Raw genomic sequence first — 25,331 nt, 5'->3', positions numbered from 1 at the left:
CCCAGCCCACCTGTGGCGACCATCTTCTCGTATATACTATCTTTTGACCTGGAAAAATAGGGAGAGGACTTTCAGGACGAAGCGCCACCGTCTCGAGCCGGAACCTGGGCAGGAGCACTTTTGCCCTCCGACAGAATCACAACTTCCCACCCCGGAGGGGGAAGTCGAGGCCATCGTCATCACCAACAACCATCTCATCTTGGGGGGGGGGCAATCTTCATCAATATCTTCATAGACACCATCTCCTCTCAAAACCCTAGTTCATCTCTTGTGCTTAGTCTTCTACCGGAACCTCGGATTGGTACCTAGGGTGTGACTAGTAGTGTTGATTACATCTTATAGTTGATGCTTTATGGTTTATCGTTTATTTGGTGGAAGATCATATGTTCAAATCCAATATGCTATTTAATACCTCTCTGTTCATGATTCATGAGCATGTTTATCACTTCTGAGTAGTTACTTTTGTTCTTGAGGCTACGCAAGAAGTCATGTTGCAAGCAGTCATGTGAAATTGATATTCATTCGATATTTTGATGATATGAATGTTGTGATTCCCTTAGTGGTGCTATGTGAACGTCGACTACATAACACTTCATCATCTTTGGGCCTAAGGGAATGCATTGTTGAGTAGTAATTAGATGGTGGGTTGTGGGAGTGACAGAAAATTAAACCCCCGTTTATGCGCTATTCCGTAAGGGGCTGATTTGGATCCCTATGATTAATGCTATGGTTCAAATTTATTATTAATATTTTTCTCATAGTTGAGGATGCTTGTAGGAGGTTTAATCATAAGTATGAGGCTTGTCCATGTAAGAACAACACCCAAGCGCCAGTCCACCCACATACCAAATTATCAAAATGTCAAACGTGAATTAATCCGACATGACGAAAGTGACTAGATGAAATTCTCATGTGCCCTCAAGAACGCTTTGCCTATTATAAGAAACTATTTTGGCCTATCCTTTGCCACAAAAGGATTGGGCTACCTTGTTGCACCTATTGTTACTATTGCTACTAGTTACTTGTTACAATTATCTTGCTATCAAACAACATGTTACCACTATTTGAGTGCTTATAGAAATTACCTTGCTGAAAACCGCTTGCCATTTCCTTCTGCTTCTCGTTGGGTTCGACACTTTTACTTATAAAAATGACTACGATTGATCCCCTATACTTGTGGGTCATCAATAACTAAGTGCATCATGTAAATGTACGCCCGCGATGGACGGGTTCCTGTGCACGGCTGGCGGCTGGCGGACCCTAATAGGTAGTAGCCTACTTCACGGGAAAGGGACGTATGATTGATGAGTGGATTTTATACATACTTTTAGAGTATATTTTAGTGCCAAAGTCCCTCATATCATATACATCTATCACTTATTCATGTGAGCAATGCATAGTTTTCGGTCTTTACTTGTTTCACCATGTTTGTTGCACAATTTTTATTTTATTTAATTATTTTTTATCAGTTTTTGTGTGTTTTGTGGTCTTTGTAGGTGTACTAGCATGTTCATAGACTTGACACGTCAAAAGCTTCAAGTTAGGGGGCAAAACGGAAAAGTTTCAGATGGTTAGGAGAACAATGGTATCCCTAGCCAATCAAAGTTCAAGCCCTAGGCTTGATAGTGTATGCGTTCATAGGGGTAGGTGAATGTATGTATGAGGATCTATTGTGTGTTAAGAAAAAAAAAGTTAATATAACTAGAAGTCATCAAACTTGCGTCACATGTTTAGTTTGATGCTAGAACTTTAAAAATACGAATTTGTGGTCACCTAACTTGACTAATGCGTGCAGGAGCGATCATATGCTGGCATATCCATGTGTATGGCCCACTTGCCACTGAGTACACCTGGCAATGAAAAACCCGGCTCGGTCGGCCCGGCTTGACCCGACCTTGCCCACGGGTCGGGCTCGGGCCTAGATTTTGAGCTCGTCAGGCTTATCAGGTCGGGCTCGGGCTTGAAAAAACCTGACTTTACACCTATGTCGGGTCGGGCTTACAAGGTCGGGCCAGGCTTCTCCGGGCTTGGGCCCAAAAACTAGGCCCGATGGTCGGGTCGGGTCGGGTTCGGGCTTGAATTTTGTACCATGAGCTTTTTTAGGGCCGGCCCGGCTTGAGTTTTGCCCACGTATACGAGTGAGGGATGGCGCTCGATATGTTACAGTTTTTATACAAAACACCTTAATATTTTTTATGTATGAAAAAAGCCAACTATCGCAACACATTTTTGCGCAAAACCACCTAACCTTTTTTATTTACAAAAAACATACCACACTAGTGCACATATGTGCAAAAGTTAATAACAAAATATAATTTGTCCTGACTCAAAACAACAACCAGCAGTTCAACACGAGTTGGCTTAGCCACGACCACCCCCATTACACGTATGTCAACTAGGAATAAGGAGGGAACTCCTATACGGTGTTGCAAGCGCCCGTTCGCGCTCCTCGCGCGTGCAGCGCCCAAGCGCCCCGTGCTGGCCGGCCACAAAAACATTCGGACCATTTTGTATTATTTGGAAAACGATCGTGATTTGAATAAATTTCTTCATTTTGAAAGAGAAGTTCACAAACCTGAAAAAACTTTAGTGATTTTCAAAAACAAAGTTCATCCATTTTCCAAAAAAGTTCATCAAATTGACAAAATGTTAACATATTTGAAAATAAAAAATAATCAAAATTGAAAAATGTTCATCGAATCTGAGAGAGGTTCATCAATTTTGATAAAAAAAGTTCAGTGATTTTGAAAAACGGTCATGAAATTTGAAAAACAAGTTACTTGATTTTCAAAAAAATGTTCATAAAATCCAAAAAAGTTCATAAAATTTGAAAAAAAATCATCAATTTTGGAAAAGGTTCATCAATTTTGAAAAACATTTCATGTAAATGAAAAAAAGTTGACCGGTTTTAAAACAGTTCATCGATTTTAAAATATTCGCCGCTTTTAAAAAAGATTCAACGATTTTGAAAACACTTCATCGATTTTGAAAAACATTTCATCTAATTAAAAACAAAGTTCACCGGTTTTGAAAAAGTTCATCTATTTTGAAAAATGTTCAACGATTTTAAAAAATATTTCGTCTAATTGAAAAAAAATAACTAGTTTTGAAATAAGTTCATCTATTTTGAAAAAAGTTCATTGACTTTGAAAAACATTTCATCTAATTGAAAAAAGTTAACCAGTTTGAAAAAAGTTCACAAAAAACCAAAACAAATCATCCATTTTAAAAAAGGTTCATGCAATTTAGGAAAAAGTTCATCGATTTAGAAAATAAACTTTACAAATTTGAAAACAAAACCACTTATTAAAGAAAAGAAAAAAGAAATAAAATAAATTTAAAATCAAATAAAAAATTCCAAAAAATGGCAAGCGAATCCAGAATAAAAAACCGCAAAGGGAAATACCAAATAAAAGGAAAAGCAAAAAAACAAATGTACGTCAGCTGGTAAGCTACCGTAGTGGTTGCTGCTGGATGGGAGAAGTAGCTAGTTTGAAACCTGATTGCCGCAAAACCTTTTCCTTTTTAACAGAAAAATGGCTAGCCCGAAACGAATCGAGCTGGGGTGCTGCACGCGCCGGTTTTGAAAATTTGCTTACAACCTGCGCCTGCAGCGCTAAATAGAAAAAGCCGGATAACGAAACTATATGTAGAAAGAATTCCTTATTTAACACTATTTTAAAATTGGATTCCTTATTTAACAATGAAAAAATATTTCTTCCCTATCTACCATTGATTCTAAATTTTATTTCCAACATAACTCTTCTGTCAATTTTTTGAGCTAACGGTGTAAAATGGCGCTTGAAATGAGAATACTATCCTTGGCACTGGTATATCACCAAAATTTTCTTTCTCTTTTCCCGGTGCCTCCTGTTCTGCTGGTTTTAGAACGCCAAACCAAATCATAGGAGGGCTACACACACGTACGTGCAAAAGCTAGCTGCTTGATTGATCTTGCTTTGAAATAGTGCACGCCGGGGTCGGCAAAATTCAAGACCCTGTGTCAAACTCTAAAATGAGGCCTATTTCCCAAGAAAAAATAAGCCATAATCAGCTTATCTACAACTCCTTTATGATATTGAATTAAATCTTCTAATTCTAATTTTCTTCTCATGTCTTGTAATTACATCCATATTCTCTTGAAGACATAACTTGGATCTTGAAACACAACGTCTAGACCAATTAATATATATAAGTATAAATGATGAAAATAACAGAATTAAAGCGATACACACAAAAAGATAAAATAGTTTTTTTTTAGAACTGAAACTTACAAACATCATACTCTGGCCTGAAATTGCTTCACTCCTTGGCACTGTCGAAAGGTTCCTGGACAAGAGTCAGGGAGTAAAGGAAAGACGAGACGCCATCACAACCAGATCGATTAGATGATCACGTGGATGAAGACGGTATGCCCTTAATTAATGAGGATTGTAAAAAGAAAGTGGCAGCCAGCAAGCTAGCACGTGTCCTGACTCGTGAACGACGAAGCTCTCTTGATTGGTTGATTTAAACATTGATTTGATTAAGTCGGTTTAGCGCTCCGCCGGAACACGACCGTATGCATGCCGACTCACCTACTAGTTATTGGCTCTGTTTGGATCCATGCATGAGTTAGAGTTAGAGTTGGTTAGATTGGACCAATCTAATCCCAAAACATCCGAACAGGGAAGGTTAGAGTTGGTTAGATGCATCTCTAACCCATCCAAAAAAACTAACCCATCCAAGAGGTGCTTATTTGGGTTAGAGTTGGGTTGGGCCCACAAAAAGTTACTTTTCTCTCTACCTCCACCACACAAAATCCTTGATAAAGGTGCCAAATGATTGGAAAAGATGCATTCATTGACAATCTAACCCTTCCATCCAAACACCTCTTTGGTTAGAGTTAGTTTAGGGTTAGTCCAGGGTTAGAATCTAACTCTAACCTCTAACCGAGTTAGAGTATCCAAACAGGGCCATTGCTGCAGTGCCTCCCCGCATTGAGGTCCCTGCCGACGCCGGCGGCTGCCGGTCCTCTGCTACCTCCTCGGTCTGCAGTTGTCGGCCATCATCTAGGCGATTAGGGTTAGTATTGTAATAGTAGGTCATTGATTAGCGATCAGATTACTAGTTGTGACCGGCGTGTCGTGCTATTCAGCCCTTTGCCTGGTTGTAATGGAGAGTATCATATACTAGTATCATGCATATAATACTAGTGCACGTTACATCCGTAGTGCATAGTATCATAAGTTAATATCATAGGAAAGTTTATTTATTGACATGCATGATGCATAACAACCATCATTTAATACCATATGATATCATGATATGGTACTCAACCATCTCTTTCTTCATTTAATTCTATGTCACCTCATCAAAATTGTCTAGTTGGCATGCATGATACTACTTATAATACTATCATTACAGGTATGCTTAGGCCTACTGGTTCTATAAATTGGGGGCCCTGTCGCATGGAGGCCCTGTGCGGCGGTCGCACGCCCCTGCGCTCGGGCCTGGTGCCTGCACGTCTAGCCGTACATGACACACGTACATGTGAGCCACCGACTGATGAGTCCGGCCTATCAAGTAAGCTTTTATATGCTAGTTTGTTCGATCGATCAACTATGCCCACTCGTCGGAATGAACACAAACACAACATGCTGCCACTGGTTCCAGCAGATGGTGCGTAGTGTGCTAACTTCAACATGCATACAGATTACAGAACACTTCTCCTCATGGTTGTGCCCACGTACCACCAACGTTTAGATCGCTGGTGAGCCACTAGCCGATGAGCCTGGCCTATCAGCTAAGCATAGGCAAATTATTTGTAACACAATCTTTTGGCCACAGCGACTCGTGTTATCCCACATTTAAATATGACACAGAAAAACAGGAGCAAATTGGCTAGATGTTTAAGTGCAAAATTGTAATTTCATACACCATTTAACACCATTAGCACAAATATTGGACAAAAGTGTTATATCTGGAAAAAAATTAGAGTTGATGTTATATAGGGAAGAATTTGTTTTTGGGTGTTAAATAGGGCATCCAATTTTAAGACAGTGCTAAATAAGGAATTCCCTCCAATATATACTAAACGAGGATGCATGTGGAACTTAGGCTGCAGATAATGCGACCCGTTTTACACAAACTACTTTCTAAAACTAAATATGTTCAAATATTTGTACATATGATGATTAGTAAATAAAAACATTACAACATTTAGTATTAATGATTAATAATACACATGTTTGTATTTTAGTTCAAATATTTAGTAAATGATAAGCAATAGTTATATTAAAAAAATGTTAAAAATATTATGCATATACATGATGAATAGTAAACTAAAACTTAAAAATATAAACATGTGTATTATACATTAAGTATTTTCTAAAATATTTTACAAACCTGAGTATAATATAAACATGTGTGTTTTTATAAATGTGCTTATTACTATCTAGCTTTCAAAAATATAATTTTAAAATATTATTTGGGCGTTGAGCCTTTTTTGGTGTTAACTTTTGCATATATGTGTTTGCGATTTTGCGTAAATAAAAAAAATATGAGGGTTTTTTTGTGGTGCGTTGCGGTGGTTGGCTTTATCCATGAATACAAAAATATGAGGGTGTATTGCGTAAAGTTACATCACGCCAGAGTCCCTGCAGATAGGGTCATGCACAAGAATACACCCGCATACGCGTTATGTGACCGTAAATGCACGCTTGATCAAGTTAAATGATCATAATAATGTATCCTCTATTCTTAAATAGCTACAATCCACTAGCTAATTTCTTCTACATGCAATAATATCACATCATCAAATCATGCATGGAGTCATATGTTACTTTTTTGGAGCCGACTACGTAGCGGCTCCGCACGTAGGTGTTCCCGTGTGGCGGCTACTAGCCCATATCTAAAATCACGTTTTAGTGTTCATGCATCTGTGACTCAACTCTTTAGCTGGCTTTTCTCTGAAAAAGAACGTGGCGAGATGACAACACATGTAAGCTTTTGGATACTAGGCATCACAACAGGCCAAAGCAAGGAGCATGCACGCATGGCGGCCCTATGTATAGTAAAGATAGGCAGCCACTATTACTCATTTCTACATGCATGTGTTAAGTACATACTTGTCGAGTTAAAAAATGTTTAGTTTTTAAATTATGAAGTGATTAGTTACCACATATATTACTAGTACATGGCTGCCATGCTAAACATGTTAGTCACCAGATTATAATGTACTTAGTTGCCAAAAAATAAACATGTTAAGTTGCATTACATGTTCTTAGTTGCCACATTATTACGTGATGTAGTATTATATACATGATTGCCATGATTAAGCAAGTGTAATTGTCAGATTTAGGCGGATATGATTGTCAGATATTTACACATGCTTATCAGTTTGAATAGATGTGGTTGTCGGATTTAAAGAACCGTAATTGTCACATTTAAGCAAAAAATGCGTGTAGTTATCTGGCGAAGAAAGTTATAGTTGTCAGATTATTATCTCAATGATAAAAACTTGTCTAAATGAATTATCATTTTTTTGTCAGCTACTAACCTTTCCTAGCTACTGAGTAAACAAGGAAGAAGGGACGAATTGCAACTTACAATATTATATATATACTGTAGCAACAGCACAACCTGACACATGCACAGTTGACTGCATCCCTTCTATGCAAATCAAATCATCTGTATTTGTTTTAGAAAAAAACAACTGTAGCAGTTGTCGTTTCAGCCATCACGTAGTGTACGACCGAATTAGATATTATAGGCCCATTACAAGCAAGTGCTTTGTATCCGACCGCACGATAGCATTACACATGTAAAACAATGCCGCCGCATAGGAAGGACGCGGTGCACACGCCACCACTTAGATTTTCTCTACTTTTTTCATTAATTTCTTCATGCAAAACGTACCACCTAATGCATTATTTTTTCTTCAAAAAATCAAGTCATGTAAGAAAGTTTTAATTTGTTCTTGCATTAATTTTAATCTTCTACCAATAATTCATATATTTTTTAACAAGGTTCGGGGATCGCCTAGTTTTTAAGGTTCTACTCCCTCCGTTCCTAAATATAAGTCTTTCTAGAGATTACACTAGTAGACTACATACGGATGTATATAGACATACTTTAGAGTGTAGATTCATTTATTTTGCTCCGTATGTAGACTTCTAGTGGAATCTCTTAAAAGACTTATATTTAGGAACGTAGGGAGTAGCAGAAAATTGAAAAAAAAAATGACCCCCGGTAATATTACCATTGTTACCCGCAAAAAGAAAAAAAAAGATTATTGTATTACTGACGTCCGTGACCTTGCCGTTGGAAAAGGACGTATATAAGTCCTCTTCATAGCCCTAGCCCCACTCCCCGGCGCCGCGCCCCGTCCCCAAATCGCCCCCCTTCCCCCACCAATCGTCGGCGCTACCCGGCGAGGGGCGCAGCTCCCCGTCCCACCCTGTCGCCGCGCCTCTGCTCTCCTCTCAAACACGAACGGCTTCACCGATCTGCACCGGCGGCCATCCCTGGTCTCCCTTCCACGTCCCTGGTGGCTCTTTCGCGGAAACTGGTTCACTGCCTCATCCTCTCTTCTCTACGTCTTCTTGCTTGCATGGCCCGATGCGGGCCAGTCACACTTCCGGTGGATAGGCCCCTTTGCTTTACTGAGTTTCTCCTAGCATGACCTGAGATTTCGTGACGAGAAACTTAAACGTCGATATATAGTCTACTGATTCACACCATAATACATCCTATATTTGCATGGAATTTTTGTCCTGAACTGAAAGCATACAGTGCTGTCAGGATCTTCAATATATAAGTCAACTTTCACTTGAGCTTTTAGTTATAACTATGTCGATAATTAGCGCATTCATTCATTATATGTAGGTCCAGGAGATGCCTAGAAAGAATCAAGAATGTACACGCACGGGAGCTGGAGCAAGCACAAGTAAGAAGAGAAAGGCTTCTTTACAGTCCAACTCCAACCGAGAAGGTGAACCAAGGGCAACAATTTCTTGTCTCTGTTGAATTGTGAATGAACTATAATATGGAACTAGTTAAAATTTGTTACTAATGCTATTAATTGTTCATTACCTGCAGATTCTCCGCCTCCAAGGGATGGTTAGTTTGTTTTGAGGACACCTAGGGATAGTAAGCGTTGAATCATAGTATTGGATCGGACATCCCTGGAATTATTTCTATCGTTAATCGAAAACATCATGTTTAAACATGTGCAACATAAAAAAGTACTAATGAAATTATGAAATGAAACATTGCTTCCTAGGTTGGTTCAATGTTAAAAGTCATGTCTGGAAACATGTTACTCATATGATTTTTTTTGTTTGGTTGAAACTTGTCCGACCAAAATCCATTCCTTTTGTTTTGGCATGTGCCGGTTTTATCTTGCATATCGGCTTCGAATGCTAACCGATACACATTTTCATCTATTGCGACAGACCTTTCACGCATATTACGCAAGAGCGTACGTCCCTGTGGTTATCCTGTGCCATCTACGATTGCTGGCAAGTTATCATTTTCCATTTTTTTTTATTCTCCCCTCTTGTTATTTTCATGTGTTTCAAGATATTTATTCTAGCCCTGATGGTATGTTATAGTTTCTTCCATTAGGGGGCATGCGCTTGGTGAATACATTTGAGCTTTGCTTTGGAAATTTAGATGGCTACAGTGAAGAGCACACCAGCATTAAGTTACTTGCTTTGAGCCTATGTCGGTCCATTGTTTCACTTGCTGCTTTTAAGGGTAACAATAAACAATCATTCGGCTATTGGGATTCCATGTTTTTTTGGTTAATCAGTAACTAAAACTTCGATCCTGTATAGGTAAAACTAGGAAGTTTACATGCACAGGCACAATCATAGAGCACACAACATCCAGCATGAGCATCCTTACCTCTGCTAGCTTGATTAGGTCCTCTGAAGATGAAAGTAAGATACTTGATAGACTGGAGGTTAGTGCTACTAGTCAATTTTCCATCCTATTGCTTTGTTATGATCATTTGCCCAGGAAATGAAGATAATACAGTTTGTACTTACATGCAGATTAAGGTGCGCCTGCCCAATGGCAAGCTTGTTGTAGGAAAACTGTGGAAATATGATTTTTATTATAATATTGCTGTTGTGAACACCAAGGCTTTTCCAGAACTTCATGCAGCATGCTTTCATAATGAAGTGCCAGCTAATGTCAAATTCTCCCAAAGTAAACTGGTAGCTATCGGGCGAATTTTTGAATCTGGAGAACTAATGGCTACAGGTGGGACACTGCTGTACAAAACTTGCAAATTCGATTGCCAGCAACTCATGGTATCTACTTGTAAGACCACAAAGGTATTTCCCCTAATCTTTTCAGTGTTCAAGAAAGCGTTTTTAAGCGACGCTTAAGCGCTGAGCGATGGCAAAGCGCTTCGCTTTTGTCCTAAGCGGTAGATTAAGCGTTTTTTTTTAATTTGGCCAGAATTTAGCTGTTTTTCAACTACTTTTGCTTGTCTGCTTGCGCAATAATGGCAATATCCCATTACCTTATTATTTGGCTCTGTTTGGGAACTATTTCCTTCATATGCTGGCAAAATTATGACCACATGATCTCTATTAGGCTATGACTATTTGAACTGAACTGCATTTTAGTTGTTATTTTGCTTGCCATGTGAACTTAATGTGTATTCGCTATGGTGTGAACTGTATTTTAGATGGCTATTCAATTACACATGTGCCATATTTCCTATTTTCCTGCGTATATTATTCAAAATCTTTCAAATTCTAGCCAATTTCAAAAAACACTTAAGTGCGGTTAAGCTGCGCTTAAGCGTCCATTGCTCTAAGATGTAGCCTTCCGCTTCGCTTACGCTTTCCATTTTTTTGAACATTGAATCTTTTATCGCTCCGTAGATGGATTAATAAAAAGAATCTGGTAATATGACTAGAGTAGGACTTTTTTGTTCACATTAAGAAGATATTCATACATAATATTGTAAAAATTGTTCATATTGAGCAATATTATAGCGTACCTAAATGTGAAATATATTCTAAACAAAGCATGGTCACAGCCATTGTATTCCGTGCTAGGCTGGAATTGGGGGCCCCATTGTTGGTTCTGATGGAAAATTCATAGGCATGAGCTTTTATCATAAGGATGGAGCTCCTTTCTTACCAATCAGTATCCTCCAGAAATGCTTAAAGCACTTCAATGAATTTGGGTATGTTTTAAAGTTCTTGTATGTACTTCGGATATATATAGTTCAGTCGCATGTTGTCGAGATACTAAACATTTTTGACCACTCTCTTATGATTTTCTTGATTGTGGACATATTAGGTCAGGACTTGAGATTGAAATTAGGATATCGCAGCTAACATTTAATGGTTCTTAGATTGATAAGTTTATTGATGCTAAAATTATGCTGCCACCACCAGATTGGCTCGTTCGAGTATTAACTTCTGATAGGAGGGTGGTGATAATTATAGTTGCTGTAGTTACACCCTGTTTATCTGAGCCACCAGAAACCAGCTATTTGTCGTAGCCACTAGCTGCGAGTAAGCAATTCCAGTCCCCGTAATATGTGCTGGTCACTGTTCTCTGGGTGTTGCCAAACTTGCTTTCACTATCCTAGGCATAGTTAAAAAAGGCACACCTAAGCGACCGCTTAAGTGCGCCTAGGCTCTACGCGATAGCAAAACGCCTAGCCCATAACTGTACTTAATTTGCGCATAAGCATGCGCTTTGGTCAGAAAAGCGCAAGGCGGTGGCAAAACACACAATTAATGCCTAGCACTTTTTTGAACTATGATCCTGGGTTCTGTGTAGCTGATGTTACTTGTCTCACGTATTTAGTTCTGTGTAGTTTTATGACATGTATATTGCCAGCTGGTCTATTGTTAATAAATAGGAGTATTATTGAATGATCAATGATGTGATATGTGTAGGAGAGTTCTGCAGCCATGGCATGGTCTGAGGATTGGATCACTTCAAGCTGAAAAACTGTGTGTCCGTGAAGAAGTACATGACAGCTTCTCCCATGCACAAGGCATTTACGTACAGAAGGTGACTATCCACCTCATGCATTTGATGTAGTCTTTTCTTTCGTTGTGTTGCTGTGCTGTTTATATGTGTATTTAGTAATAGTGCACGTGCAATGCACGTGGTATCAATTACAAAATAAATAACACGTTTCAGGCGCAAGAAGTTGAAATGAACATCTTAAGAAATATTTACTCCCCATTTCATTACAAGAAAGCATTAATTTCCTCTCCATATATGATTTTCTCCATACATGAACAACAAACTCGATGAAAGAAAATTATCAAAATGAGCATTACTAACAATTCATTCCATTCGTTACTTCTCTCCATCGATGAAATTTCCATGACAGCCATGTATCCAAGCCACCAACCCATCCGGCGATAGGACATGATACTCCCTCCGTTCCAAAATATGTGAGGTGTATTATTTTTTCCAAAAGTCAGACATGTGGATCTTTGACCAAGTTTTTAGCAAAAAAATACCAATATCTACAGTACCAAATTTATATCATTAGATCCATTATGAAAAGTATTTTTCATATTTTATTTATTTTGTATTGTAGATATCAATATTTTATTGTGTAATCTTGTTCAAATATACACACGTTTGACTTGCACAAAAATTGATACACCTTATATTCTGGAACGGAGGGAGTGTATGACTAATTGGAACACTTACAAGGAAGTATGAATAGAAACCCCCTTGAACACAACTTCATGTATCACACCAGTGTAGTAATTAAGGTCTGTAGCAAGGCTTGAACCAAAACTTATCATGCCTATCATGTTTGTTTTTTCTAGAGCTTTGAATAATATCATGTTGCTTTGTGACTGTGAGGTCACGAGTTGAGTCTTGGAAACAACCTCTTGCGGAAATGCAGGAAAAGGCTGCGTAGAAAAGACCCAAAGTGGTTGGACTCTTCCCTAGACCCTGCACAAGTGGGAGTTACGTGCACCGGGCTGCCCATTTTTGAATAATATCTCCCAACTCATTCAATGCAGCAATAGACACATCATTGCCCATGAACTTGCTACCTTCCTTTCTCAAATCTAGCAGAACTTTGGTGGCCCTCTTGTCTTCACTAAAATGCCAAACTTATCAGCGGTTTCATCTTGTACACCCTTCTCTACCACCTAGGTCAGCATAATGAACAATGAGGAATATTACAAATAAATCCACATCAATATCACTTATGAACTAAAACCACATTAGTTATTTCCAAACGGAGGGAGTAACATATAAGATCACACATTTGAAAGAAAATAGAAAAAAGGTGCATCAATTGTTATATTCACCCTCTCCTTATGACGTGTCAATGGCATGCTTATGCCAGTGTGAACCTGTATCACCCAAGCATGAAACAATTACTCCCTCCGTTCCCAAATATAAGTCTTTTTAGAGGTTTTACTAATAGACTGCATACGGATGTATATAGACATATTTTAGAGTGTACATTCAATCATTTTGCTCCGTATGTAGACCTTTAATAAAATTGCTTAAAAGACTTATATTTAGGAACGGAGGGAGTACAAGTTGTAGCAGAGATATACATGGTGGGGGGTGGGGGTGGGGTGGAACAGGACTAGAGAAAAAGAAATTGAAACAAGACTAACCTCGCAGCTAGGTGGTGTTAAGCTTCATGCACTAGCCAACGCAACAGGTGGAACCAAGGTTTTCGAGTCGACGAGTCATTTTGGGGTAGCGACTCTTGAATAGTCGACCTTGCAGTTGCGACTCGTCGAGTCAACACGTTGTTGAGTCCACTTTTTTTACGACTCGTCAACTAGTCGTTAGTCGTTCGACTCAAAAACAGTGGGTGGAACAACATGGAGCCCTAGTCCCGGAGTAGAATTTTCAGCTATTTTGACAAAACTAACCTTTCAAGATTGGATGTGAACATAAATTTGGATATTTACATTGTGAGGATAACTTATTGCTGTGATATGCGTAATTGCTTTTTTTGACAGATCCTTGTTTGCTTCATAGGTTGTGGGTGGATCCCCAGCAGCAGATTCTGGAATCAGAGCTGGTGATGTAATTACCAAGGTTGATGACTTTGCGCTGTCCAATGCACAAGAGGTTCTGTTCTTCTTTTGTGCCATTTCTATTTTTTTTGTTTCTAAACTGTGCTGTGAAATCAGACTACCATTTATTTGGTTTGGTTGCCTGTGAGTCTGACACTATAGGTTTGTTTGTTTGGTGCCCTGGACACGATATCTGGAAGTGATGCCTGCAATGAGCCTGAAAAATAAATGTTTTTTGCCTCCGCTGCCTGAGATAGATAGTGTTTTGTTGGTGACTTGTCCTAGTAGAGTCTCTCAATATGGGTTAGTTTGGTTGGTTCCCTGGACACCATGCCTGGAAAGTGATGCCTGCCTTGAGCCTGAGAAGTAACTGTTCTTTGTTTTGTTTGCCTTGGTAGGCTAGCCTGGAATAGAAGTGTTTGGTAACAGCATGCTTTAATTATTATCGACATGCTTTGATTTATCAATACTAAAGTAATATCCTAATCATGACCAACAGAAAACATTACTCTCTCTCTCTCTCTCTCAACCCAAAAAGGGTTTCCCCCCGCTTTATATTATAAAGCAACCATCACCGAATACAATCGAGAGACCAAAGAACGCACACAACACACACCCAAGGCAAGATACAAAGGTGCCGGGCACCGACACACCATCCCACCGACAACAATAGAGGTGAGTCAGACAACAACAAAGCTAGGCCTCCAAAGCGGTGCCTCCAAGATGGGTACGATCAAGATAGCCGCCACCGCGCGATCCGCGAAGATCGGGTTTTCACCCGGAGCAAGATGACAACAGGGGGAGCGTCGCGGCGGAGCCTTTAGGAAGGGGACAACGACCACGGCCGCCGCCACCGTCGGCCAGTCAAAGGCATGGGCAAGTGGTGTATCCCGACACTCACCCCTACCAGCGCACCCTAACTCCGTCAACCACCCGCAACCACGCCACCTGCGAGGCCATGGTTGCCTGCCCGCACCTGAGACGCACGCTCCACCGACAAATGCCGCGCCTCCCACCGCTAGAGCCGCCGCCCTACAACCAGACATCCCTGAGACCTACACAAAGGCCCCGGCTTTGGATCAACCGACGGCCCTCGACCGATATAGCCACCCGCAGACGCTTCGTTGCCCGCCCATGGCCAAGGAACGGAGGAGAAAGGGGAGCAGACGAATCCGTATTGGCATTGCGCTGGCGACAAGTGACGCGACCGTGTCGAGGCCACCCATCCCTCCAACCGAGCTCCTCGCCGAGCACGAGGGAAAATGGGGGAGCACCCTCGTGTAGCCCCACCATGGTAGCTGGCACAGCTCTCCACAAGGCCATCCGCAAACGTGTGCTCGCCGACGAGGGAGACCAGATCGACCTGCCGCCGCAACCGAGGTAGCTCACCAGGGAGGCGCTCCCGCGCCGAGCGCCGCCATCCAGCCGCAAGGGCCCGACTGAACGGGATCGCCCACATCCACTGCTGTCGTGCCGCCCCCACACCATCACGCCACGACGAGAGAAGCTGTCTGTGGCCCAGGCCGCCCGCGACCCGCAGCGCTAAGGGCAGATCCAGACGCACGGAGCCGCCGTCACCGCCATCCGGCCTGCACCACCACCAAGCTGCCCGCGCCGCACCCCCCAAGCGAGGAGATGAAGGGGCCCGCCGCTGCCAGCGACACACGGGGGAAGGGGAGGCGGCGGATCTCTCTCTCTCTCTCCACCTGGATGGAGTTATTCCCTGTCTCTCCTCTCTTCTACCTCCTGCGGAGCTCACATTGGTGGTTGCAATGTTGCTTCTTTGCCAAGGGCAGCCGTGGCAGTTGTTGAAGTGTATATATGGATTGCCTAGCTCTTTCCATTAGTTTGGACTTTTGTTGAGTTGGCTAGTATCAGAGCTACGGTCTTGAGTTCAAGTCTTGGCTTTCACAGTTTATCCAAAAATCGTTGTTCCCCCCTTTGTGTCCCCACGTATAGGCCTCTTGAGACATACCTCTGAGTCTATCCACGTGTTGACTTCACGCCTCATACGTGAGAGGGGTGTTGAATTGTATATGTGGATTGCCTAGCCCTTTTCATCAGTTCGGACTTTTGGTTGCGTTGGCTAGTGCATGGAGCTCCACAACAGCTACTTCATACATCTCCGCCCTTTGTTTCTTTTATTCTTGTGATTAATGTCGGCCAGTAGTTTCAAGCCGCTGCCAGCATGTCTAAGATGCTCAAGACATGACACCAGGGCCAGGCAAATCACGCTTTCGGGTTATCCGGGCCAGGCTGGCACGTCTTACTCTCCAGGATACTAACCAAGCAATGCGCAGGTAGCTTCCTGGGAGGCCCCAGTCCAGTTGCCATGCGTCAGGATGCCAGTTAAACTAACCTAAGCCATTGCATTTTATGTATGATTACCAATCTCCTGCTTGCGTTTCACCTCATACATAAGCATCATGTTCATAAGGGACAGATACATCTGTGCTCTATGGAGATCATAGTACTACCACTCGTTTCTGCGGGCAAGCTTCTACTTAAAAGCCACCTGATTTGGTACAAGCCAACGGAATAGGAACAACAGCTCAGGAAGCCATCTGATATGAATCGAGAAGCCCTGTATCTCCTCTCTTCTACTATATTGCATGCCATCTGATATGAATCGAGAAGCCCTGTATCCCTATTGGAGAGTATGATAGCTTTATTCTTTGTGTATTAGATAATATACATGTTCTTGCATAATCTGCTACTCATATGGATTTTTTTTCCTACCAGTTTCACGAGCTGATTTTGGGAAAGGCAGAGAATGCTTCACGACATGGTGAAGGAATGCATTTTACGGTTAGTTGCAGATGTTTGTATTCTGTTGGTTCTGGGTCAACATTTATGCTTTAATAATGCTCCATATTTTGCCATTGCATTGAAATAGGTATCTGTCCTAAGGCCAAGCAGTGGTTCTGAGTTTTTTGCAACTATCAATGCTGAAGTTATCGACGCGAGCGAACAAAACATGACCAATCAAAACAAGAGCAAGCAAAACAGGTTCGTTTTCTGACGCAAAATTGTTTTTTTATGTCAATATATTGTGTGAAGTCAATTCTTTCAGTGTTAGATGGCCGGTACCCAAGACGAAGTGGCAATATCCAGATGACGTACGTGATGCTGATAAGATGCCCCTTGTTCGAAAGTGTCGTCGACCCGGCTATATATATCGTGAGGATCTTACTTATTCTCTCTCCTCTTTGATGGTGATGTTTCAAGCAGTAACCACTACTGTCTTAGTTTCATCCTCTGCTGAGTTTCTCTTTTGATCTGTTAAATTTGGTGTCGTTGTTTATGTCATGTAATTTCATGTGGGGCCCTCTGGTATTTAGATGCCTGCATTTTTAAAGTTGTATTAGTAAAGTTCCTGTTACCACTTTTTAGATGCATTCTATGTTCTAGGCTGCATCATCTCTCTGTATTGGTTAGATTGTTCCACTTTTGTAATACTATTACTTGGTAAATTTCTCTCATGGACGTCACATTGCCTTTGTTTCAGGCCCCCCCTTGCCGACTGACGTATCTAGATACAGAAGTTTGAGCAATCTTGTAGGTAAAGAGGAGTTTGTTAGGGAACCAGATGTGAACGTTTTGGTTTCCTGATCTATATTTGGCAACTAAACGGTATGTTACCTACCACTATGTTAAGTTGGCCCGGAGATATTTTGTCTGGTTTGATTGTTTTAATGCGTGTATGAAAATTACTAAGATGGGGTCGTGAGATGTAACGAGAAGGCGCTTGTTTTCAGCATGTTGTGGTATATGTAATGCATACCTTATGGGACGGCCAAATGGCCCCAGCGAGCTCATTGTCCTCCCCCAACCCCCCTCCCCCCTCAAAATAACCTCTTTATTCATTAGATATGTGAGTTACTAGAGAGGAAGGGGCGAGGATTATCTAGACCATGAGATGATGAGAGAATTTGTTTTCCTAATGGCATACTCTTAACCCTAACATATTCATGCTCCATGATTTTATTTGTGGAAGATCGCAACAGGAATACGGAATACCTGATGGTCTCTCATTCTTCATAATTTGTATTAGTTTCATATTGTCGGACCTCACGACACCTCTATTACAGCCCATGGAATCTGCTCACAACTCTATTACAACCCATGGGTTCTGCTAAGAGCAAGCCATGCTTGAGAACCAAAGCTTTAAATAAAAGACAAATATTTAAAAGTTCAGCCGTACTTTTTAACAGTTTCGATCGCACAATCTGATCGATCTAGTAACGCTCAGGTGGTAGCCAGATTTCACGCGCATGCATTTATTTGGGTTTATAAAAATTTCTAAAATACGTAACTTTTGACTCTAGCGTTGAATTTCAAATTCGTTTTCATCATTGTGTTTGTTGTGATGAATAATTTAAACTAGATCCCATATGAATAGGTTTCGATAAACTTTTTTTTGAGCAACTTTAGGGTGATATTGAGACAACTTTGGTGCTAAAGAAAAGCAACTTCTTATTAGTGTGCGTAGCATGATCGTCTATTAACGAAAATTCTTTTAAATAATTTATCATGACTAGAAGGTTAACTAACTTCATCCTTTAGCAACCACATGGTAAATGTCGCCAGCTATTTTAAAACTGAAATGGTTAAATTATGCGTCGGATGTGCATGCTTGGCTCCGCATGCGTTAGATGTGCATTAGTTCCTCGTGACAAACCGTGTGTCGGAATTATTATATGTTTCATTGTTGGGTTCCTCGTGACACTCTTCAAAATGAGATCCCGTATGAATATGTTTTGAAGAATTTTTTCAAAAGCAATTTTGATGCTAGATGAGGCAACTTTAATGCTAAATAGAAGCAACTTTGATGCTAGATGAATTGCATCGTGTGTATACACATGAGTTGTTTGTTGACTGCACTGGAGTTGCGCAAACACACATTAAAAGTTGTTAACTTTTTAATGATACTCGAGTGTAGTTATGACAACTATTCACGAATAGCATGCAACTGAACATCAATCGTAGGCAATTGATCATCAGTAATAGACATCTGAGCATCAAAATTAAGCAATTTCACAGTATTTTAGGCAATTTCTTAGATTGACAATTTATCTTGCAACATTTTATTTTTTATTCTTAATTCTTATTTAGTTCTGTTTCATAAATAACACGACAAGAAGTCCTATGCTTGAAGTGCAATAACTTGTTGATACTTGAAACAGGCTTTCGTCCCGCTTTATATATAAAGCATAAGTACCAGCATCCATACAACCACAACCCAACACAGTGATAAACCAAAAGAGCGCTGGGGCAACAGCACAGTCACGCCCAAGGAAAGGAAAAAAAGAAAACAGAAAATGCCAACAAGGGGCAAGCTAAGCATCATGGGATCGGGGGGAGAGCCGCCGGGCGGACATCAGCAGCGCGTCCAGGTAGCCCTGAAGCCGATCGCGGTCTCGGGGCCTAACGAGCGGATGCCAATGCTGCAAGAAGGCTAGTGTGCTAAAGACACAACATCTTCCTTTCGGCAAGCAATCAATTTGTCATTTGGAAGTATTTGTCTTGGATAACACAAAGACTAAGTAGTGATCATATTAGCAATGTAAAAAGAAATTAATGATCATGCTCAACTGAATTTTCTATGACTTCACGTGATGTTGGACTCAGATATGAGAGTAAAAAACGATCAATCCCCCCACATGGATCTCAAAACTGATACAAAATGGACAAGCCACTGAACCTTCCTCCTGGTTCAGTGCAGCCAAACTTCGGCTCAGAACTCCTCCCTGCGGTCTAAGTCAATACACTGATCGCTCGAAAGCACCACATACAGAAGCTGCCAATTACAAATCGTACTCCCCAGTTCTGAAAAACTGTTGCCAAAGACGGCGGTGCCGGTACTGCTGCCAATGCCTGCAACCTCTGTAGACATGTGATCTCTCTCTCCCTGCCAAATAATTTTGAAATAGTAAGCTCTATTTAGAGTCTATAATAAAGCATATAATGAGGTGTGATGTTTGGTTGAACGAATTGAAATTGGTAACTACAGTACCTACTATGATTGTCGACAAATATGTTTAGTTTTAGTCTGGGTATAAATTTTTTGTAATACAACATTTGTAAACATATTTGTTGCTTCTCTTATGTTAGTACTATTTTTTTAATTTCATTAATATAATTCTCTCTAGGACGAATAATTATTTGCCAATCAATAATACATGCATTGCATGTGCACGCTTAATAGATAAACTAGATCAATATGTCATCATTGTAATTTGTAAATTATCTCTTCACCCACTAGATACACTTGTGAATGGGTCAATAGTTGGTGATATACTAAATTTACCAACAAACATACTATTGGAGATATTCTGACCCCTTTCTGGATTTTTGTCTCAGTGTGAATATAAAGTCAGCATGAGCGACAATCTTTTTGTTTCAGCATTTTGTCTTTATAATTGATAAAAAGCAGACTGAATGTATTCAAATTTGAGGTGATTAAGTGAGCATGCATAATTCAGCTCATTATTGCATTCTAAAGAAAATATGACATAGACAATGCATCTTAGATTATATATTAGATTAAACCAAAAAATGACTCGGAATGGTTCTATGAGAAAATGATTTGCTTTCCATAAAGACATGCATTGATGTGTGCCAAGGCCATCGCGCGAATGGCCGTCGGGATCAGCGTTTTTTGCCACTATCAAAATCCAGTGCGATGCACTCTGCAAATATTTTAAAATGATTTTTTTTTGCATCATGTAACACTATCATGATGATTCTGTGGATTTTACTCGGATCCAACGATTAGACTTGATGAGACCGGCGAGGTGGCTTTGGTTAACAAGGCTGCATGTCCGACCAGACGCAGTTGGGATGAGTTTGGATCTACTGCACCACCTTAAAAAAAACACTCTTATATTATGAGACAAAGGGAGTAGATGACACGCCTACTACACTTGAAGAACTTGAATGACAATTTTCAAAGTTCGAGAAACCATACATTTCTTAACCAATCGTCATTTCTAGTAGAAATTCTGCCCGGATTAGTTTAGGGGCCTCTTGTGCACTTCATAAAAGAAAACTAAAATAGAAGTCGACAAGCAAATCAGTAAGCGTGAATGCGCGATAGAGCATATCTTAGGCATGCCGATATATGTAATTCAGTAAGCTTGTCTTAACTCGATTCGTTCTTTCTCGTACTACTTAGAACAAAACTCTTCAACCTGGGAGCTACTGCCAAATTAGTCAGAGCCAACCGAGCTCGAAGTAACACAACCAACACCTGCTGCTGAAAATCAGTCAGAGTCGTCATGAACCCATTCATCTAAATCCGGGGGCCCCCAATAATACACTGTTAGCGGGGGCAGTGTCCACCTACAATAGATAACCGATCTCAGCATAAATCACCCACGCATTCTATCATGTTATATAAAAAAGGAAGTAACGTAAATCATGGACACAGACAATGACATGTTTGAGTCCGAAACTGCATACAAACACGACTGACAGATTGACAGAATACCTGTTGTTCAATAGTGTATCACATTCTCCGGGGGGACGCCCAGCCACTATTAACTCTGCAGCAACCGTTGCCCCGTCCTTGGGTCTCTGTATGAGTGCCTGTTCAGCAACGTGAAGATACATTTGATGTTAACTTGGTGAATCAACTAAAACACCCCAGGCAGGAGGGTACCTGGACTAACCTTGAGGATGACTGGTCTACGCTCATGCATTGCAACCTCCATTTTGTCCAGGAGCAATGAAGTAAGCTGAGAATGGATGAAAACCATAAGCTCCACAAAGTTAAGGGGAACCAATTCAGGGATCGATGAGAACTGATTTTCCGTATACAAAAAGTAGACTACAAGGCTAAATGGACAGCAAGTCAGGTATAATTAATAGTGGATGTGAAAGGGAAAGGGGAGAGGGGTGGAGGAAGGGAAGGGTTTAGGTAAAAGAGGAGAAGGGAAGCAGTGGATACAACATCGCTCATTGAGCAGCCAGACCTCACAGGACCAAATGTGGTTTCAGTGAAAGTTTAGGAGCCAAAAGTCGATATTTTTCTATGCTGAATGACTTTTTACTTTGTGTAACCTAAATATGTCAAAATATTATCCCGACCGACATATGGACATGTAATGTAACCCATGAAAAGTATAGACAAAGAGTTGCTGGCATTTGGCCCTCCCATCAAAATTACTTGTCGTTGTTCATCAGTTTCTTCATCTCAATGCAGAGAGGGCCTTACGTTTTGACAAGGGGATTGCCTACCGTACTAGCGCGTGCATTTCTCTCCAGATGGATGACACTATAACACTTGTATGCAGACTGCAATGTTGATACCTTCTTGCTAAGACATACTCTACATAGCATCACCAAGCAGTTTGAAGCCTAATACTACATCCTAATATTATGAAACATTTCAAGGAAAACCTACTTATATGAAATGACATTCATCTATCCAAACTAAATATTTCAATGTAGACCAATAACTAAAGTTTCAAAGGTTTGCCTACACATATCCCAAAAGTGGCACGTGTTTCTCATTGGAGGAGTACTTATGAACAGTGGCGGAGCTATGTGTATAGCTGCAGGGGTCACTGCCCCCCAGCCTTGGGATATTTTGTGAAAAAAAATTCCTCTAGCAGCATAGGTTGAAAAAAATACAGACTTTTGTCCCCTCAAGAGCTCATATTTTTCCATTGGCCCTCCCAGTCATCCTAGGCTAGCTCCGCCACTGCTTATGAACACACAATTTAAGATCCATCATAAACATCGTAAATTTTAACTAGGTGCAAAGCAATTATAATCACAAAAGACGTATCAAACCGGATTGTATTTATTTGCGTACAATTTCTAAAACCACAAAATTTATTACGCAATTTCTCTAGGCCTCCCTTCAAAAGTTATGACCACCCAACCCACCAACCCGTAACAGAAACAAAATTAAAATCAGGACTAAAGAAAAAGAGAGTAGGACTGGCAGTGGCAAGAACGGAAGTGCATTATTTTATGGCAGTATCAGTATTGTACACATCCATAGTAGCATTAAAATTTCACCTCCAAAAACAATACCTGTGCTGTAGAGTGCAAAACAGCTCCATCAAGTTGATTAAGGATATCACCAACCTCAACGCCCCCACAGTTTGCAGATGATGCTTCAGGAATCTATGAAATATATGTGATTAACAGATTAAGTCAATGCAAACCAAGGACAGAGAAAGAGCAAGCAGAACACAACAACCTGAAATCTTCAGATTATTTACTGAACAGTGTCATCTCATGCTACTACCTCCGTCACGGTTTAGAAGGCACACACTTGTACCTAGGTCGTTAATTTGACTTATATAAAATCTATTGTTTAATATAAAAATATATCATTAGAAAATAGAACATCTAAAGTTTTTAAAGATATATTTTTTATAATATATGCTTATCATTAAGTTGGTCAAATTGATGATCTAGGTACACGTGCCGGACTTATAAACTGAGATGGAGGGAGTAGTTATCTTATCAAGTATCCCCACAAAAGTAATTGCAGTTGATTAAAAGGGAAAGAGTTAAAAAAAAGTGGCCTGGGTGTGGGACCGTGGGTTGGAGAGTTGGACGGTGGATACGTACCATGTCCACAAAAACTCCAGAAGGCGGCTTAGAGAACTTATGGCATATTTCCTCCAGTCTGGCTGATTCCAACAGGTGAAGGGAACGACCCCTTATTCCAAGCCAAGGTTGTTTGATTTCCCTGCACTCACCACAAAATTTGGTTGCATGCATTAATGTTTGGTCATATCAAGTAAATACCTCACATATAATATGAATTATGCTAGAAGGTGAAGAAAAACTGATAAGTTGAACACAATAACTTACCCATATGCTTTGAAGTGTCTCAGGCATCTCCCAACAATCTGAACTGGCAAGAAGGGGGTGGTGAGTCCCTTGTCTATGAAATTCATCCCAAGAATCCTCTTCTCTAAGTCCACTAGAAGCCCCCCAATGAAAAAATTCTGGAATAATGATATAAATAATTGAACATGAACAGGTATTCATTAAATGAGATCCATAAGAAACACACTCGTAGAAATATGAGCACTTGTGGAGCTTTAGTTTCTATCAACCCAAGCAGAACCAGAGCTCATTAAGAGTAGTATTGAATTTGTTATCCTTTTAAATAAACTTTTACCTGCTCAACTTTGCAAGTGCTGAGCATGAGTTCATCGCAATCCATCCTGCAAGCTATGCGGAGCGTCTCCCCACGTTTCATCTGCAACCTTCCAGACTCAAATTTCCTGGCAACAGCAACCACCGGACCAGGCGTCAAGAAATAAGAGTCCGGGAGGTCGTTGAGCATCACCGTGGGGAGATTGGCACGCGCAATGGAAACAATGGCGACATTATACAGCAAGTCATACATGAGCAACCGCCCCTTGACAACCTTCTTGTTATGCAGGAGCACCTCGATCTGCGACGCTCACCAATCAGTCAGCATATATTATGAACAAACAGAGCAACTGATAAGAGGCAGGTAATGGTGCTGGCTGCTGACCTTTACGGCGCGCGGTTCGTGCACCTCGGTGTCGATTTCGGGCTTCCTGATGAGAGATGCGGAGGTTATGATCCAGGTGGCAGAGCCCTCGTGAGAGACCACCGTGCCCGTGCAGGCGAAGGTGGAGGGAGGATCCCCATCTGCCCAGTTGGACAGGCCAAGAGACAAACAAATTGCTCGCGTGAGAGTTAGGCAATATACTCGTAGCATATGATACTAATAGATGGCATATCCATCCGCGATAATCCGCGAGGGCAACAAGAAATTAGCATTACCAGTGTAGGTGGCTATGGAGACGAGGGACTTGGAGACGCTCAGCGCCGCTTCCCTCGCGCTCAAGCCCTCCGCGCTGAAATCGTCGTCGTCGTCGTCCGAGTTGTTCTCGCCGTCCTTGTCGTCAGAGGAGGAGGAGGAGGGGGAGGGAGGACAAGCGGGCTTCGGCTCCGGATCCGAGTGAGTGCCATCGCCGAACAGCAGGAACACCAGGCGGTTAGCTGCTGCTAGGTCAGAAAGAAAAATAAAAGAACAAAATTAGTAAGCACGGGGCAGGGGCAGGGGCAGGGGCAGGTGGGCGCGCGGCGCATCGAAGCCCGCTGCATGTACCTACCGTTGGCTTGTCTCTCCAGGTCTTGTTGTTCGCCTTCTTCCAGATTTCTCGTATTCTCCGGCGGCATCTCCTCTCCTCTACTCTCCATTGTCGCCGGCTGCATCTCCTCTCCTCTGCTCTCCATTGTCGCCGGCGGCCGGGTCAATTTTTTTGTTTTTTGAGAGAGAGAGACGGC

General features: G+C 41.1%; 2 protein-coding genes across 3 annotated transcripts; one reads left to right on the top strand and one right to left on the bottom strand.

Annotated features, from left to right (window-relative positions):
• Positions 1-8,367: 8,367 nt before the first annotated feature.
• Positions 8,368-17,837, top strand: LOC123397615 (serine protease Do-like HtrA). The gene is made up of 14 exons (XM_045092150.1): positions 8,368-8,551; positions 8,869-8,974; positions 9,082-9,102; positions 9,438-9,503; positions 9,610-9,741; positions 9,822-9,949; positions 10,041-10,325; positions 11,061-11,191; positions 11,916-12,033; positions 13,999-14,091; positions 16,779-16,844; positions 16,933-17,045; positions 17,110-17,216; positions 17,545-17,837. The coding sequence occupies exons 2-14, from the start codon at positions 8,878-8,880 to the stop codon at positions 17,646-17,648; spliced, it is 1,461 nt and encodes a 486-aa protein (XP_044948085.1). The 5' UTR covers positions 8,368-8,551; positions 8,869-8,877; the 3' UTR covers positions 17,649-17,837.
• A 3,145-nt stretch (positions 17,838-20,982) lies between these two features.
• LOC123397616 (putative protease Do-like 14) lies at positions 20,983-25,290 on the bottom strand. Of its 2 annotated transcripts, none has more exons than XM_045092151.1 (10): positions 25,157-25,290; positions 24,825-25,049; positions 24,550-24,689; positions 24,187-24,465; positions 23,874-24,010; positions 23,628-23,748; positions 23,082-23,174; positions 21,710-21,775; positions 21,529-21,626; positions 20,983-21,380 (listed from the first exon to the last, which is right to left on the bottom strand). In XM_045092151.1, the coding sequence occupies exons 1-10, from the start codon at positions 25,278-25,280 to the stop codon at positions 21,302-21,304; spliced, it is 1,362 nt and encodes a 453-aa protein (XP_044948086.1). In that variant the 5' UTR covers positions 25,281-25,290; the 3' UTR covers positions 20,983-21,301. The 2 variants fall into 2 exon arrangements, with proteins under 2 accessions (XP_044948086.1, XP_044948087.1); XM_045092152.1 differs by having other exon boundaries at positions 24,825-25,046.
• Between the last annotated feature and the right edge of the window lie 41 nt (positions 25,291-25,331).

This window comes from Hordeum vulgare, chromosome 5H (genome assembly GCF_904849725.1).
Source record: "Hordeum vulgare subsp. vulgare chromosome 5H, MorexV3_pseudomolecules_assembly, whole genome shotgun sequence".
NCBI classification, from domain to species: domain Eukaryota; kingdom Viridiplantae; phylum Streptophyta; class Magnoliopsida; order Poales; family Poaceae; genus Hordeum; species Hordeum vulgare.
This window is presented reverse-complemented; position numbering and strand designations above follow the sequence as displayed.

Excerpts from the sequence above, each read along its gene's own strand:
- LOC123397615 (XM_045092150.1), top strand. The coding sequence starts at position 8,878 with ATGCCTAGAAAGAATCAAGAATGTACACGCACGGGAGCTGGAGCAAGC. Across the intron at positions 9,742-9,821 it reads TTCACTTGCTGCTTTTAAGG|GTAAAACTAGGAAGTTTACA; the intron begins GTAACAATAAAC and ends GATCCTGTATAG. Across the intron at positions 16,845-16,932 it reads GTGAAGGAATGCATTTTACG|GTATCTGTCCTAAGGCCAAG; the intron begins GTTAGTTGCAGA and ends GCATTGAAATAG.
- LOC123397616 (XM_045092151.1), bottom strand. The coding sequence starts at position 25,280 with ATGGAGAGCAGAGGAGAGGAGATGCAGCCGGCGACAATGGAGAGTAGA. Across the intron at positions 24,466-24,549 it reads ACGAACCGCGCGCCGTAAAG|ATCGAGGTGCTCCTGCATAA; the intron begins GTCAGCAGCCAG and ends TGAGCGTCGCAG. Across the intron at positions 24,011-24,186 it reads GCACTTGCAAAGTTGAGCAG|AATTTTTTCATTGGGGGGCT; the intron begins GTAAAAGTTTAT and ends TCATTATTCCAG.